Genomic DNA, 18269 nt, shown 5'->3' with positions numbered 1-18269 from the left:
TCTATAATCTAAGACTACTCAATTATGTGACTGATCAGTCAAGTTAGTACAACTTTTCACATTTGGTTTTGTGTGGTTTAATTTTTTTCTACAATCAAGAAATTTTAAGACTTTTGCTGCGTAGGATTTTAGAGGAGCCGACATAATGGTTTGCAGAAGTTATTTTGTTTATTTATTTAAAAAAAATCTTTATTGAATTTATTGATGTGGCATTGGTTAATAAAATTATACAGGTTTCAGGAGCATAATTCAACAATATATCATCTGTATACTGCATTGTTTGTTCACCACCCCAAGTCTCCCTCCATCACCATCTCTCCTGCTCTGAATTATTTCATATTTTTAGGTGAGACCTGAAGCTAAAGATGATGACTAAACATAATACACCCTCTGCCCTTAAAAATCCAAATAGCATTACCAAAATTAATTTTGAGAAGAAGTCTACCACTGATGTTTTTAGAACACTGAAGCAGTGAATTCTGTGAATTTAGCATTATTGTGATTAGATATTAATGAATAATCCCATCTCTTAAAATTGTCCTTAATTTCAGTTTGTTTGCTGTTTCTCATTTTTCTTATTCTTTTTTTTATACCTGGAATTACTCCTCTTTAAGTATTTAAAATATTTTTTAAAATAATTTGGAAACATAAAACTGGACATATCCTCAAGGGAACACTCAATAACTCTCATTAATTATTGTAAAATTTGGGAATACTGTTTCTGTGTTAAAAAGAGATTACCAGTTAGGAGAGGACTATTGCGATAATCCAAGTCTTGGCATTTTGAACTAGATTGATGAAAGAAGAGATGGAGAGGAATGGACAAATCAGGCTGTATTTTGAAAAGCAAGTAAGAGGATTTGGTAATGCATGGAGCATGGAGTGAAGGAGAAAGGCTGTGGAGAACTGCTTACAGAGTATTATCATGATCTCAGGTATAATGACTGGAGGAGAAACTGATTCATAGAAGATAAGTCAAGTTGTATATTGGTCATTCTGAGTTGAGGTACCTAAGTGAATGTGCTTAACAGACAATTGACTGAAGGGCTATGGAGGTGAAGTGAGTTGCAGGTGGAGTGATAGGATATAGTAATGTTGTAAAGTACCCAATCCACAATTCCGCAGGTTTTCATAGAGTTACGTAGTCCAAATAAGTTTTTGAAAATTTTTATTAAAGAAGGAAATTTATTAAATATGCCGGCCGCATTTATCTTACACGGGGCAGCAGTCCCAAATCGTGTTTCTTATTAATATTCTAGGGGTTGGTTATATATCCTTAATTATACATGGGTGGGGGAAAAGCATGACATCGCAACCTTTGTCTTTACCTACATAGGTTTAGGGAAAGGATGAAGGGAGCGGGGATGGGACACAATTCATTAGCAATTTTATAACATCTGTCTATAGGATTCATAAAAAATGCTTCTACACATTAAAACTTACAAGGCAACACAATGGTAAAAATGTCACTTTACATACCACAAGACACTTCTATATTTTCTAGTGTTCATTTACTATTCCTTTGCCCAGAGATACACACATTAACTACATGCTTTTAGGAGGGGAGAGGTAGTTTCCATGGGGACAAATGCCTGTAAATGGCCCAGTAATATAAGAAAAGGTTTAATTTAATTTTCTCTGCCTGCACCTGGATAGCTATTCACCCATTTCCCCACAGGTGTCAGAGAATCCAAGTCTCCTTCCCCTTTGCATTTACAACACAGTGCCATTGGCCATCTTGGTTTTATGCTAATCACACAAGTACAAAGATCATTTACAAAATCTCTCTGTACGCCTAGCCCAAGTTAATAAAATGTTCTTTAAGCTTCCTAAAATATTAATATTAATTCTGTAGCCTTTGGTACCTTACAACAGTAATAATTTTTACAATCATAAATCTGTCTGAGATCATTAGGTTCAGAGTGGAGTGGAGATGATGGTCTATGACTAATTTTGTGGCTTCCAGCAATTAAAAATGGGTGAGTGAGAAGAATCTGAGAAGGATAGTCCAGTGGCAATTGCATGTCATACAGAGATGATTATAAGTTGCACAGGGTCAAGATATATTACTCTTTTTTTTTAAATTGATATATAATTGACAATAGTTTTTTGTGTATAAAATAATAATTTGATATATATGTACATTGTGAAATGATTATCTCAGTAAGTACAGTTAACATCACCACTCATAGTTACAAAAAATGTATTATTTCTTGTGATGAGGACTTTCAAGATCTGCTCTGCTAGCAACTTTCAAATATACCAATTCGGTATTGTTAAATATAGTCACCACATAATTCATCGCGTCCCTGGGGCTTATTTATCTTATTACTGGAACTTTGGAATCAATTTACATTCCCACCAACTCTACACAAGTTTTCCCTTTTTTCCACATCTTTGCCAACACTTGTTATTCCTTGCCTTTTTGGTAATAGCCATTATAAAATAAGTGGGGTGATATCTGGTTGTGGTTTTGATTTGCATTTCCCTGATGATTAGTAATGTTGAGCATCTTGTCATGTACCTATTGATCACCTGTATATCTTTTTTGGAAAATGTCTATTTAGATCCTCTGACCATTTTGTAACTGACATTTTTTTCTATTGAGTTGTATGAATTATTTATATATTTTGGATATTAATGTATGATTTGCAGAAATTCTCTTCATGCCATAAATTACCTTTCATTTCATTGACTGTTTCCTTTGCAGAAGCTTTTTAGTTTAATCTAATCATACTTGTTTATTTTGGCTTTTGTTGACTCTTGTGGATTGTTTTATAAACTCAATATTTGCAATATCCATTGTAAGTTTCCAAGTACCAGTCTTAATGTCATTGGGTGAGAAAGCTTTATGCAAGGCAAGAATGTGTGCATTAAAAGATCGCATTAGCAGTGAATCATTAGGTTGATTTGCTGTCCATCCCTCCCTGATTTCATTTTCAAGACTTTGATTTTTTGAGATTACTAAATTCTTATTTAGGTAGAGTTTACCAGAACATCCTATTAACAAGGATGTCTTTTAGCTTCCTCTCACAGTTTTCTTTCTCTGAATATAAATAAGTCCATTTTAAAGTCATTTTATTTCTAATTTTATTTTACTTTTGTTTATTTTTTGAGAGAGAGAGAGAGAGAGAGAGAGAGAGGAAGGTAGAGAGATGAGAAGCATCAACTCATAGTTGCATCTCTTTAGTTGTTCATTGATTGCTTCTCAAACATGCCTTGACCCCAGGGGGAGGGCTTGGCTTAAGCTAAGCCAGTGATGCCTTGCTCATGCCAGTGACTTTGGGCTTTAAGCTGGTGACTGTCGGGCTCAAGCCAGTGACCCTGGGATCATTTTTATGATTCTGCACTCAAGCCAGTGACTCAGTGCTCTAGCTGGTGAGCCCACACTCAAGCTGAAAACCTTGAGGTTTTGAACCTGGGATCTCCGCCTCCCAGGTCAACACTATAAACACTGCACCACTACTGGTCAAGCTAAAGTCATTTTATTTTTAAAAAGTTGTAATCAACATGAAAAATTTCACATGAAGAGTATTATTAAATGGTTAAGTCACAGATGTCAAGGGCAGCATAGCGTAGCATATGAAAGCCTGGTCAAGCTAAAGTTATAAATTCTGCAAAGAGATTTAAGACAGTGGAACAGGACTGTCATAGACATGGCTAAATAGTATTTCTACATTTGAGCTGAGCAAAATCTTATTAAACCTCATATATTTTTGTCATGACTGCTCTTTGTTGTTTTTTTTCCAGAATCTAAATTATAAAATGAAAGAACTCAGTTTTTAGGTGCCTACTATATCTCCTACAAAAGGCTAAGTACTTTCTCATTATGGTCTCATTTTGACCTAATGGTAATTCCAAGGAAATATATTCATACTATTTTGTTGAGGTCAAGAAATTAAAGCTTTGATGATTGGTAGTTTAGAAAAAGAATAAGAAGAAAAGATACCAGAAGTTATATACAGAGTAGGATTCCACTGTCAACCTTTTTTTTTTTTAGGTTAAAATTTCCCTCAACATGTTTAAAAGGGGATGGAAATGAAGTCGAATATTTGAGACATAATGCTTTGTTTTTAACTGTCCATTTACAAATGTATCTCTTCTCTAAATGTGAAGTGAAGTGTTCCCATGCTATATTGATAATCTTAATTTTCCCCCCTCTCTTTTGGTTTCAGGGGAAGAATTTGTCTCTTTTCCTCAGCATTAGTTTGTTAACTCTCTGGGGGACTTCTCTTTTGGGCGCCCGTTTATACTGGATGGGGAACAAACCGCCAAGTTTTTCCAACTCGGACAACCCGGCTGCTGATTCTGATAGCCTCCTGGCTCGCACACTCACCTTCTTATACTTGCCAACCAAGAATCTCTGGCTGCTTTTCTGCCCAGATACCCTCAGTTTTGATTGGTCAATGGATGCCGTGCCTCTGCTCAAAACAACTTCTGATTGGAGAAACCTACACACTGTGGCCTTCTATATTGGACTCCTCCTCCTTGCCTACTACAGCTTAAAGAGCCCAAGCCTGGACAGAGAATGTGAAGGGAAATTTGTCACAAATGGCAAGCAGGATGCAAATGGACATAGCTGCCATTCAGATGTGGAGTACCGGAACTCAGAGATTAAACCCAGCTTTGCATCCAAAGTAGAAAATGGCATTAAAAATAATGCATCGCAGACAACACCACTTCCTTCTACGGAGAACATTGTTGTTCTGTCTTTGTCTTTGTTAATAATCCCCTTTGTTCCTGCCACGAACCTATTTTTCTATGTTGGCTTTGTAATTGCAGAGCGAGTATTGTATATTCCTAGTATGGGCTTCTGCCTCCTCATTACAGTGGGGGCCCGAGCCCTTTATGTCAAAGTCCAGAAGCGGTTTCTCAAGAGCTTGATTTTCTATGCGACAGCTACGTTAATAGTTTTCTATGGACTCAAGACTGCCATCAGGAATGGAGACTGGCAGAATGAGGAAATGCTGTATAAGTCAGGGATAAAAGTAAACCCAGCTAAAGGTAATACTTTATTTTATGCTTTGCCCAGTTTGCTCTCCCTGCCTTTGTATATCTATGTTTCTTGCCTAAAAACACAGAATTAAGGGTGAAGAGGTCTTTTTAAGCAATACCCTCCTCTTTTTTTCTATTTTTTAAGAGATGAGTAGTACAAGTTAGAGACATATTAGCATTCCATATTTGGAATAGGGAAGTGTTTTCTGACGATTTGGGCTACATTCGTTCAGAAGAATTAGAACTCCTGATATGTGAAAGTATTGACTATCATAAGAGTTTAAAAAATGCTTGGTTTCTACATTTTAAAATAACAATATAGACATCATCATATAATAAAAGTCAGGTTAAAACACAAGTATACTTTAGCTCTTTTGTTTTCTAAGCATCAACTACAGAATTAGCACAAGAATTACATATTTAATCAATTTAGGGGTGGGGTAAGTCTACCTCTGAACCTTGGAATGGTGTCTCTAGGTGTCAGTGTGTATGCATGCAAGTGTGAATCACCCTTAGCTTTGCAGAGGCTAAATAATTGGGGTATTGCCAAATAGCACATTTATTTAAGAGTTCTTAAGTCACTTGGGGAAGTAAACTTTTCACTGTACCATGAGAAGATTGATCAAACTTTTTATTATTGTTTTTTACTTAGAAAGTCTTTTTGCAAATCTTAATCTCTAACGAGAGTAGAAAGCAGTCTTCTTTAAAACATAGATGTATAGTCAAAAGCTGTTAGGATGGATTTCTCTGGATTAGGCAATTAAATGGCATGGGAAGCTTGGAGAAACTGAATGAAAGTAAGTTTATATTTTAGGGGCAGAAATATATCGTAGTAAGTAGTGCCAAATAGTCTTGTTCTTCATAAGCCATGTTTTAGTTATGTGTTCTTTAAAGTATTTTTGCTTGCATGTAATTTGAACAGGTGCTTTTCTACTTTTCCCAACACAGTTCTATACCAGTGTTTAAATATTATTGTAAAAGCACAAAACTGTTGTATGTAATTGTCTGCTGATATGTGTCAGGATACGAAGATCTAGACCATCGACTTTGAACCTTTTTCGTCTCATGGCACACATAAATTAATTACTGAAATTTTGCAGCACCCCCCCAAAAAAAATCTTATATATTTTTTGCTAATCTGACAGAAAAAAATAGGTATAATTTTCATTTATTCATACTGGATAGTTATTGTTGTGGTTGACTGTTGTTACTTTCTTATTTAATAATCTAAGGGAGAAGAGGTCAGTGCCCCTGACTAAATAATCAGGTTGCAGGTTTTAAAAATTCTTGTGGCACACTGTGTGAAAATTGCTGAGATCTAGACACACCAGGAGCGGTTCTGGCACCCTTATCTGATTACCAGTGTTAAGAATTCAGTGAGCAGCTATACATTTCTTTAAGCCAAGGAGCTAATCATTGGTATTTATAATAGGTAATAGATTGCAGTGATTTTAATGGGATTAGAAGCTTTAAAATGTAGCTAGTGTATAGCATATTCTCCTGGAAAAGTCTTCACCAAATGGCTCTTTTAGGTAGTGAGTGCTACACAGTTTATTGGATGCCTGAACCTAAATCTTGCCATCAGTTCTCACAGAATGCTTTTCAGTTAGTTTTTCTTCACTGGTAGATATAAGTCTGTAAAAAAAGGCTGTGTTACCAGTTTATTTTCCTGCTGTTTCAAACAGATATGTAATAAGGAATTAAAAGAAAATAATAAAACCTCAGCACATTTTTTGTATCACAGGATTGTTCTAAAGATTTATTAAATGTATCAGTTAAGTTTTAACACACAGTTAAGTTAAACAATAACTTAAGTTTTAAGTTATTGTAACAAAGAGCCATGAGAACAGTGGCTTAAATAAGATAGAAACTTTTATTCTTTCATGGAGCAATCTAAGAATATGCAGCCCAGTACTGATAAGATGGCGCCATGGGTTTTAGGATCCCAGCTCCTTCTCTTTTGTTCCCGTGCCATCTCCGTAGTGTCACCCTGTCCCTGTGGTCCAAGATGGCTCATTATCACATCAGCACTTCAGCTATCAGAAAGAGAGACTAAAGGGCAAATGGTGGGTTGAGCCATACACTTCAAGAGCATATCTCAGAAATTGCACACCCCATGTTTGCCCATGACTGTTGGCTACATCTAGCTGCAAGGCAGGCTGGGAGGTGGTATCTTTGTTCTGGGAAGCAATGAACCCAGCCAAATTTTATTACCATGAAAAAAGAAAAAGAGGGCAGGTCCTCAGATGCTAGAGTGTGTGTAACAATCCCTGTCCTGGATTTGGTGGAAGCATTTTTGTAGACGCCTAGATGTTTCCAGAATGACTTACAATTCCTGTTGACTCTTATGATTATGATGAAGTTATTTAGTGACATAGTTAAAATGTTTGATCATTTGTTCATTCATCCATTCACTCAGTAAAATTATTAAACATGTCCTTGGTTTCAGATATATCTTTCTATTATCTTACTGACTAGAACTGCTATAGTATTGAGGCACTCCAAATATTATTAGTTAAATGAATACACAATGGACCAGTATTGTAAGACATTTGAGACCTTACAAATAGAAATCCTGATCCCCTATACCCCAGCTAACTGCTCTACCCGAAGCCTTTACTATCTTCCGGATGATAACTCTATTTTCCTAGCAGCTCTGGTCAGCACTTTGGAGTCATCGTACCTCCACGTTCTCTTTCACATCCTACATCATTTCATTAGCGAATCACCTCTGCTGCCACTTCCACTGCTACCACTGCGGACCAAGCCAACACCATATTTCATCGGGTTATTACTAAAAGTGTGTGGCCTGATCTCCCTGCTTCTATTTTATTGTCTTTTAGCGTGTCATGTAATGCTTTGTTAAAAATGACATGGTGTATTAGGTATCGGGAACTGAGGTAAATAGGCTTAATATGAGGTTTGATGTTAGTCTGGCTAGGAGTTGGGCTGTTTAATGATAACTGTATTATAGGTGTTGGAAACATCAGATTTTCGTAGTGTCCTTGTTCTTGTCTCTTCTGTTGTCTTTGGGCTTCTCTAAGAATCGAGTTTGTTTTGCATCTTTTTCTACTGTAATCCCCTGTGATTATTTATTTAAGGTGAGAGGAGGGGAGATAGTGAAGCAGATTCCCACATGTGCCCCGACCGGGATCCACTCACCAACCCCATCTGGAGCCAGTGCTCAAGTACTGAGCTATTTTTAGCACCTGAGGCTGATGTACTCCAGCTGAGCTATTCTCAGCACCTGGGGCCACACTCAAACAAGTTGAGTCACTGGCTGCAAGAGGAGAAGACAGCAGAGAAGGTGTAAAGGGAGGGGAGAAAAACAGATGGTCACTTCTTCTGTGTGCCCTGACCAGGGATCAAAACTGGAATGTACCTGTGCCAGGCAGACACTCTATCCACTGAGCCATCAGCCAGGGCCATCCTCTGTAATTATACTGGAGCCTTGTTGATATGTTGGTAATGTGGGCAGTGGGGTGTTTTATTGTGTGATAGTTAAATTTTAGTGTCTGTGGGCTATGACCTTCTTGGGTGTTTCTTAGTTCTCCCTACCTTCCCTTCCAGTTCAGAGGGGAAGGGTAGATGGTTGGGACTGACAGGAATACCCTTCACCCACAGCTCAAGGCTTTAGTAAGGTCTTTCCCCTGGAGAGCAGACTTTTGTTATGGAGGAAGATAAGGGCATTCAGTAGTACCCCTTATCCTAGGTTTTGCTTTATACACTTTCATTTACCCACAGTCCACCTTGGTATGTAAATACTACATAGAAAACTCCAGAAATAAACAATTATTAAGTTTTAAATCACATGCCATTCCAAGTAGTGGGATGGAATCTTGTGCTGTCTGATCCATATTGCCTGGAACATTAATCATCCCTTTGTCAGCTCTACCCATGCTGCCCAGGAGGTCCTGGAATAATGGTGTTTGGCATTAATGTTGATGAGAAAAAGAATCTGTTCCTGGCTGGGCCACTGTCTGTGTGGAATTTGCACGTTCTCTCCAGGCGTCCCCAAACTACTGCCCGCGGGCCGCATGCAGCCCCCTGAGGCCATTTATCCGGCCCCCATCGCACTTCCGGAAGGGCCACCTCTTTCATTGGTGGTCAGTGAGAGGAGCACTGTATGTGGCGGCCCTCCAACGGTCTGAGGGACAGTGAACTGGCCCCCTGGGTAAAAAGTTTGGGGACCCCTGTTGCTGTGTGGGTTTTTCTCTGGATCTTCCAGTTTCCTCCCAATTAGGAGAGAGAGAGAGAGAGAGAGAGCGAAGACCACAATCACAATTTTTATTACAATATATTGTTATAATTGTTCTATTTCATTGTAAGTTATTGTTGTTAATCTCTTACTGTGCTTAATTTATAAATTAAGCTTTATCATACATATATATCAATATGTATAGGAAAAAAAATATATATGTAGTTATTTACCATGTAATGACATTTCTCTAAATGACAGACTATTATAGGGTAGTGATCTTAAAAGATTATATTGGCGCTGAAACATTCCTGTGTCTAGCGAGGTAACAGTTGTCATTAAATCCTAGTATGAGATGTTATTCATGTGTTAGTGCTGATGGTGTAAACTGATGTGTTGCTAGTGCAAGCCTACTGCACTGCCAGTCACATAAAAGTATCATCTAGGTTTGTGTAAGTGTGCTCTGGGATCCTCACACAAGATGCAGTTGCCTAACAGGTGCATTTTTCCATAGTGTAGCATGTCATTAAGGGACAGAAGATTGCATAGAATTTGGTACTGTCCATGATCTCGGACCTCCACTGGATTCTTGGAGCTTATCCCTCAGATTAGGGCGGGGCTACTGTATTACAAAAGGTGTGTTCTTTCCTCCCCCACTCCAGAGCTAGGAGGGCAATTTTTTTGGCTCTTCACAGTGAGAACCTGGTGGTGTCTGTGAAGACAAACACCACAAAAGTGTAGAGGCTGCTAGGTTGACTGTGCCCCCCATGACTTGACTTTCTCACTCTCACATTCAGCCTCTAGTCTAGCAACTCCTCAAAATTACAAGTTAATTGTTCCCATCAATTTCCATCCCCAACAGCTTCTATTCCAAGTAATCCAATCTGTGCTGTGACTGGATTTTCCTGTCTCTCCAGATTTCAGGGTGATGGTTTGCCTTGTGACCTCAGTTCACTGATAGTTCCTAGAAAGGTCATTGGTATTTTAATTTGTTTATAGCGTTTTCTTATTGTAAGGATGAGAATGATGACTTCTAACCTCTACGTATCTGAGCTGAACCCCTGCTTCCATTTTACATCCTTCAAGTCTTTGTTTAACCAGCAGCCCAAATGGTCCATTTGAAATATGAGCTAGAGCCTGGCATCGATGGCCTCCCGTCCCCCACTGACTCCGCGTTTGTTTCAGAGGGAACACGCACACTCACAGACTGGACCCGAAGCTCCCCTGGCCCCTTTGCATGGACTTTCTCCATGCCATTTCAGCTCCTGTCAAAGCTTTCGCCCTTGTCATTGCTTCTTCCTGGAAGGGTTTCCTAGGATAGTCTCACCTCTGTCTTCCTCAGCGTCTTAAGGACGAAGTGCTGTATATAAAATTGATCACCCTTTTCATAATTGCAACTACCCCTCTGCCCCTGCCTGCGCCTCATCCAGCATTACCTCTCTTCTTCCCGTGCTTTTTTTCCCATGCTTATTACTCTTTGACATACTGCACTGCCCATGTTTATGTGCTTATTGTCTGAATATATATTCAGCATACACGATAATGTAAGACACAAGGCAGAGATTTTTTTCATTTTTAAAATGCCATATATGTAGCAGTTAGGACAGTGCCTTGTAGAAAAACGGCATGCAGTAATGAATACATTGAATAATAAATGTTAAAGTCATCATCCTTCTCTTTAAAGAGGATTTACAATCTGTTTAGGGATAAGCTGTACATGCATAAAGAGGCAAAAATGTAACATACTGTGCTGCTGATATAATGCGCACTGAGGCGTGTCTCGGAAGAGCAGGGATAGAGTTGGGAGTAGAATTAGCTTTGGAGTCCGTGACTGCCTCCTGTGACATAGGCCTCTATTTTGACATAAGGCAAATGTCTTTAAATCCAGGTTTCTTTCTTTCCTTTCTTTTTCCCCCCGCTAAATTTAGAACATGCCAATAATAATTACGTCTGTAGTTATTTCCTTAGCAATTATGAGACTGGCAGTAATCTTCTTTAAGGCAGATTTTTCTTACTTTATTATGTTATTTGAGCCTAGCAAAAGATTAGAAAAACCCTTTAAAGCCAGTCTTTCATACAGTTGTCTGAGATTATAGTTATTTCATTGAGTTAGGTTTCTTTTTTCCTTCCTTTGAAAGCCTTTGCAAATTTTGGAGTTCTTCAGTGTACCATGTGCTTCAACAGAATGTGATTTTAAGTCTCACGAAGCATTATACATAAAGCTGCTGCCTTCAGTAATAGGTCCTATAGACAGCTGCCAGTCATTAACTGATTGGATGCAAATGATGATGGGCAAAGCCTGTCATAGTGAGTGTGCTACTAATTTATGTTTTAAATTGGGACGGTGGGGAAATGATAGCTGATTTGGACTATGTAAACCGCAAGTCTTGTCTCATTATGTGCTGATAATGTCAGGAAAATACTAGACATGGTTGATTACTGTAGTTTGCTGATTTCACAATGACTCTTTGCATTTTTTGTGCTTAGGAAAGAGGAAATTTTCTCTGATGACTGCTTTAATGAGCAAGCCACAAAATATTTGAAAGGTATTCTTTGTGTGTGTGTGCTTAACACAACATATTTTAGAAACCATATTGATTAATATTTGCTTGACGAAAGCATTTTTAAATTCATTACAAAATGGTTAAATGTATGGCTACCCTTCTTCTGGGCCTCATCGAAACCCCCACACACCTTTGGCTGTGCATACAATTTGGTACAGTTGGTTTCTGCATCTGTGGCTTTCGAGGCACTACAGTTTTGACTATCTTTTCATTTTACACAGCTTTCTCTTCTGCAGTTTTTTACCACCTCCCCAGATTGATTCATCAAGGTTCTGTCCAAAGACTGCCTTTATTTTCCTTTCTGTGTAGAATTATGACAGTATTTGTTAAATAACATGGCATCAATAAATGAGCCATTGAATTTCTAAGTTACTTTCCCCATGACCTCATATCTAGGTGGAACTTGATTTTTCAGCATCTCAACCTCATCATTTGTCTTTCCTAAAACCAATGACTTGCCGGCATCCTCATTAAGGTTATAAGCCCAGACTAACAAAGTTATCAACAGATCGGTGAGCACATAAACATAAAGGAGAATGATAGCATCTAGGTAGCATATCTGGTATGCTAAATGACATTTACATTTTTTCAGGTCTAGATTCAAAATCAAATTAGTTCTTTCAAGTATTTTATTAACTTTAGAATATTTTATTAATTTTATATCTTTAAAGGTTATGTGACTATGATTTGTAATGATATGAAACAATTTTTTAAAAAGGAAAAATTAAGCAGGGTTTTTTCAAGGAAAATTTGTTAAGCTAATGTTAATTTTTCATGTCTGTTTCTAATGTAAATATGTGAAATGATCGATATGAAATATCTTTATATAGATATAATTATATGTAATGCACATATTTGAAACTCTAAAAATGTGGTTACACAAACTTTTTAATTCATCCCCTCCTAATGCAAATAACAAATACTGCCTACTTAGATATATTAAAAAAGGCAGAGACAAAATAGTTGTTTCAGCTACGCAACATTTGACAATAATTTTATTCCCTGGATTTCTGTAAAATTGATATTCCTATTGCAACTTCTCATCGTTTCAGATTTCCAGAAACAACTATGTTGAAGAAATATAATTTTATTCAGGAAATAACTCATAATTCAAGTGAAATCTAAACCTCTAAGTCATGTGAAACTTGACTATTTTATTGTGGATTTTACAGTCTGAGTTTCTGTTTACCTCTAATTGAGTGTCTTCTTTATGCAATTAACCAACTAGCTTTGAAATTAACTAGTAGATTTTATTATTTTATTAATTTACCACATATCATGTTACTTCTAAAGTAAGATGAACATTTTTCAAAAGAGGTTCAGAGTTTTATAACAAAAAAATTAGCAGTTAGGTCAGGAAGGGAAAACAGTCTAGTATATATATATTTTTAAGCAACTGAGAGACAGACAGGGACAGACAGACTGGAAGGGAGAGAGATGAGAAGCATCAGTTCTTTGCTGTGGCTCCTTAGTTGTTCATTAATTGCTTTCTCATGTGCCTTGACTGGGAGGCTCCAGCAGACTTAGTGACCTTGGGCTTCAAGCCAGTGACCTTGGGCTCAAGCCAGCGATCATGGGGTCATGTCTATGATCCCACGCTCAAGCCAGTGACCCCACACTCAAGCTGGTGAGCCCTCACTCAAGCAGGATGAGCCCGCACCCAAACTGGATGAGCCTGCGCTCAAGCTAGTGACCTTGGAGTTTCAAACCTGGGTCCTCAGCATCCCAGGCTAATGCTTTATTCACTGTGCCACTGCGTGACCAGGCTAGTCTCATATTATTGTTAAGACTGACTGGCCTGATTAGAGAGTGTTAAAATACAGAGAGATGTGGCAACAGATAGCTAGCTAAGAGCACCTAAAGGCTGATGGAGAGAAAAATAGTACTAAGTTGAATCAGAAGTCTGTAGGGAAAACAAAGTCTGTGTTTCTCCCTTTCAGAAAGGTTCATTCATTTCTTCTGAGTTAAAAAAGAAAAACAGAAAATAACAGGGCTGACAAGAATAAAGTGAAAATGTGTCATTCTCTTAGATTAAAATAGTTTAAAAAGTAAATTTGTTGAATTGTTAAATATTTGATTCTTGAAGAAATCAAGTGTGGTTTTTTTCAGTTGAGATGGAGTATTCACAGAAGTCAAAAACATGTGTGGTTTTCTTGTCACAAAGAATGAAGTAGCACATAATTCTTTTTATCAGCTCTAATGACTGTAAGTTATGTGTAAAAAAATGCCAGACCACAACAGACTCAATGAAAATAGTCCTATGGTGGTTGATGTATTATTAACAAAGCAGGTAACATAACTGCCTGCTGTTCCCGTCTTTGAGGTTATCCATAACTAACTTCTAGAACCCTTACAGCTTTTGAAAACTCTAAAATCTAAAGTTAGTCTTATCTTAGACTATATTTACCAGTAGTTGCATTTTAAAAGAATTGAAACTAGCATGAAGGATGAATATCCATTTAAGCTTTTGTGTTTGATTCTTCAAATTCCCTTACATGTCTTCTGTTAAAATATTTTGACCTATATTACTAAGAAATACACATATGTATACACATACACTTTATGTTTGTATAATTTAAAAAATAGTGCTAACGCAAATACCTATTTTAGAGTTAAAAAAAGTATCAGTTTCTTCAAAGTTTAGCCCTCACACCTCTTCTTGTTTCAGTCTTGTTTCTTTTGATTCTTTTCTGTTACTTTATATGTATATGAGAACCTATCTTATGATGTTAAACAGAACTGCTGACAGCAGGATTTTCTGTCTCATTCTTATTTAAAGAGGGATTTTTAATGTTTCACCATTAACTATGTGCATTTTATAGGTTTTTCTGTAGATAACTTATCAGTGGAGATTTATTTCTAGGTTAAGATTTCATTTTCTGAATTTATATTGATAATGATACGGATTTTCACACATTCAACCTGTTAATTTGATAATGGATATTAACATATATTCTCATGTTGAACTTGTTTTGCATCCCTGGAGTGAGTGGAGGAATTAGTTATAATGTATTTCCATTTTTACATTATTCTAAATTTGTTTGGGGTTTTTTTGCTGATGCTTTTGAGTGAGATTGGCAGTTCAGATCTTGTGGTGTCATATTCTGGATTTAGAATCAGTTATCATTGAAGAATCAGTTTGAGAGTATCAGTTTTTTGATTCCTGAAAGATTTTATATAATATTAGAGTTACTATTCCCCGTATATATTTGGTAGAATGGTCTTTCAAAACTGACTTAGCATGACATTTTGTTTATGCGAGGCTATACATTTTTCTATTGATTCAATTTCTTTAAAGATTTAGGAACATTCAGGTTAACTTTTGGGTCAGTTTTGGTAAATAATTTTTCCTGCGTTTTGTGTCGTTCAAATAGAGTTCGATTTATTTGCAGAAAGTTATACGTGTTGTTCTGAGTATCTTTTTCTTATATCTCTTCCTCAGCCGTAGTTTAAAACATATTTTTGATTTGAATCCCTTTGGGCAACAGAAGTAGTTTTTCCTCAAACTCCATGAAGGTGGATTTATGTAAAGGGATTCCGGAAAATATTTTTTTCATTTTTCTATTTGTCCAAATATGTTGGAAAAACAATACATTCACCTTCTCCTCTTGTCTGTTTCATTTACGCAGCCTATTGCCCTTCAGGGGGCTAGAGCTTACGTGGCACTTGCAGTCCAACCTGCCATTGGAAGCCAAGTCCATCGAAAGGCCAAGTCCTAGTTCGTCCTACCTTTACAGAGATATGCAGCATGGCTGCCCTCTTCTGAGCTTATGTTTCCTTTTAGATTCCAGCCTTCATCCAGTTTATAGACTAGGGAATCAATTAATTTATTAACAAATATTTTTATTGTTTATCTAGCGTTTTTTATGTGTTCTGTCCAAGGAGGGACTCTCTGAACATTGAGTTTCACTATACTACCAGAAAGAGAAGCCTAAGCAATATCTTCAGATCTGGCATTTCTTGAGGTAATGCTTAGCTATGTTAGAAGTTATTTGAGAGTAGAGCTGTGTGTTTAAGATCTTAGCAGATAGTTTTGAAATTTTTAATTCTTTAGCAGAAGAGGGCTAAGCTGCTAGAGTAAGCTAAAAAGCATATTAAAGCACTATCTCATGCAAAATCAAATTACAAGTGTTTGGCCTTTATAAAACACAAAAGGGGAGAGGGAAATACGTTCATTTCCTGCTATAATATAAGGTTCCTGGTAATGTTACAGGTATAGCAGATTTTCAAGAAGACAAACATAGTCTGTTCTTCAGTTTTATCTTTAGTGTACATGCACACCTATTATGACTGATAGTGGATTTAAAAGAAAATTTCAATTAAGTCTCAAGGGATTAGAGAAAAAGCTGAGATGTTCCAAGTCATATAATTTTTTGAGAAATGGTTGGCTGCAGAGGACTATTTATATTTAACTGAATAAGAGGATGGTTAAAACAAAGTGGGAACCCTATTATTATGCATATGGATGTTAAATTAAAAAAATCTCTTTAGCTTTGCATATTAGTGTTACATTTATTTGTAATTTAAAAATATTACCATCCAGGGTAATCCAGTAAGAACATAAATATTATGTGGTTACTAAAAATTAAATAAGGACCAAACATTAAAAGTTTTGATTTAAAAGATAATATTGCTTTCCAAGTATGAAAGCACAACCTGGCCTGACCAGATGGCGGCGCAGTGGATAGAATATAGTACCCAAGTTTGAAACCCTGAGGTCACCGGCTTGAATGTGGGCTCACCAGCTTGAGCACAGGCTCACTGGCTTGAGTGTGAGATCACAGACACGACCCTATGGTCCGCTGGTTTGAGCAAAGGGTCACTGGCTTGGCTAAAGCCCCCTGGTCAAGGCACATATGAGAAGCAATCAATGCACAACTAAGGTGCTGCAACTGAGTTGATGCTTCTCATCTCTCTCCATCCCCATCTGTCCATTCCTGTCTGTCGCCCTCAACTCGCTTAAAAAAAAAAAGAAAAATTGCAATCTGGTTTGATTAAATAGTAGACAGAAAGAAATTAAAAAAAGAAAAACAAATCTTCTTGACGGCAGAAACATATTAGAAGCTTTACTGTGTCTCTTATATTTGGGATTTTGATTCCCAATAATACTGGCTGCTACTCTGAACATTCATTCATTTCAAACAGCTTAATTTAATTTCTTTATGAAAAATACCACTGGAGGTTATATGAAAATATCAACATTAATATCTTTTTTTTGGAAGTTGTATAGGCCTAGCTTTTAATTGGAAAACCTTCTAGGAATTGTAAGTATAGAAAGAACAGGATTCAATATGCAATATAACAGTTGAGTGTCAGCTTTTCACAAAAACAGATCACTGAACTATCAATGCAGTTTATTCCTTCAGTGCAGTTTTTTTGCCTGGATGGCAGAGGAAACTTCGTCTTATAATACACCGCTCACAAAAATTACGGGATCAGGGAACGTGCAGATGCTCCAGTACTTTCAGCCTTTTGTATAGTGCATTTTCACCAATGAAATAAAAGTTGGTTTTGCATCTCATTTGTATAATCATACAACTTTCTTTGACTTGTCGTTTGCTTTTCTGATGTTTTTGTTTAATAAAATAAATCAAATGTTTCTTTTTTTTATTACTTCATATTCATTTTGAAATAATCCCCTAATTTTCGTGAGCAGTATATTTGGGGCTGAAGGCAGAGGAAACTTACAGTTTTACAGTGTTTGGGGTTCTGCATATTACTCTTGGAGTTTAATAAGGAAATGTGATAAACATTTTTTTTTTCTTCTTGTATTCTTGTTCCTTGGGAAACTAGAGTAAACTTCTCAGACTATATATCATGAGACCACAAGCGACGATGAGAAAGGCTTGAAATATTTTGAGGTATTATCTGGTTTTACTTTATCAGTTGGCTTACTGTCCTTGAGTTTTACAGTAAGCTTTGTGGTTTGCAATAATGTGTAGCAAAGCTCCTAGCTCTACTTACACTGGTTTTGAATAATATGAATATTCTCCAAGGATGGCACCAAGTCATATTTTATTGATTAATGTTGAATAATGTTCACATTCACGTGTGAGTGCTGAAATTACTTTTAAGTAGAAATAAGTTTCTGGTCTTGTATAGTGAAAATAATGCCTGTTAATTATATCATATAAAATTATTGATTCTGCATTTTTCTTTTCTCCAAACACAATAATATATACTGCTCACAAAAACTAGGGGATATTTCAAAATGAATGTGAAGTGATAAAATATCCCCTAATTTTTATAAGCAGTATATTTGTTCCATGATTTGGAAGCAATTCTACAGGATTTTAAAATCTCTGTGTTTTACTTTAGGACAGTCATTGTGAGATCCTCCTTGAGGGCAGGTTGGACTGTGACGGCTTCTGGCAGGTACTGTGTGTTGCAGTGCCCTTCTGGAAGCAAGAGGTGCTTTGGTGCTTGGGTCAGAGGCCTGCTGTGCTTTGGATGTCGCTATTGGTTCTCAACCCATTCCCAAATTGAGCTTGGAGATGATACTTATTTTTGAT

General features: G+C 36.8%; 1 protein-coding gene across 2 annotated transcripts in view; it reads left to right on the top strand.

Annotated features, from left to right (window-relative positions):
- Positions 1–18269, top strand: part of TMTC2 (transmembrane O-mannosyltransferase targeting cadherins 2) — a 423501-nt gene that overhangs the window by 203121 nt on the left and 202111 nt on the right. For both annotated transcript variants that reach the window (XM_066368463.1, XM_066368464.1), the window contains exon 3: positions 4176–5004. In XM_066368463.1, the coding sequence (XP_066224560.1) occupies positions 4176–5004 (829 nt within the window). The remainder of the gene's footprint in view (positions 1–4175; positions 5005–18269) is intronic.

The sequence above is a fragment of the Saccopteryx leptura genome, chromosome 2 (genome assembly GCF_036850995.1).
Source record: "Saccopteryx leptura isolate mSacLep1 chromosome 2, mSacLep1_pri_phased_curated, whole genome shotgun sequence".
In the NCBI taxonomy this organism is placed as follows: Eukaryota; Metazoa; Chordata; class Mammalia; order Chiroptera; family Emballonuridae; genus Saccopteryx; species Saccopteryx leptura.
Note: the sequence above shows the minus strand (reverse complement) of the source record. Positions and strands in the feature narration are given on the sequence as shown.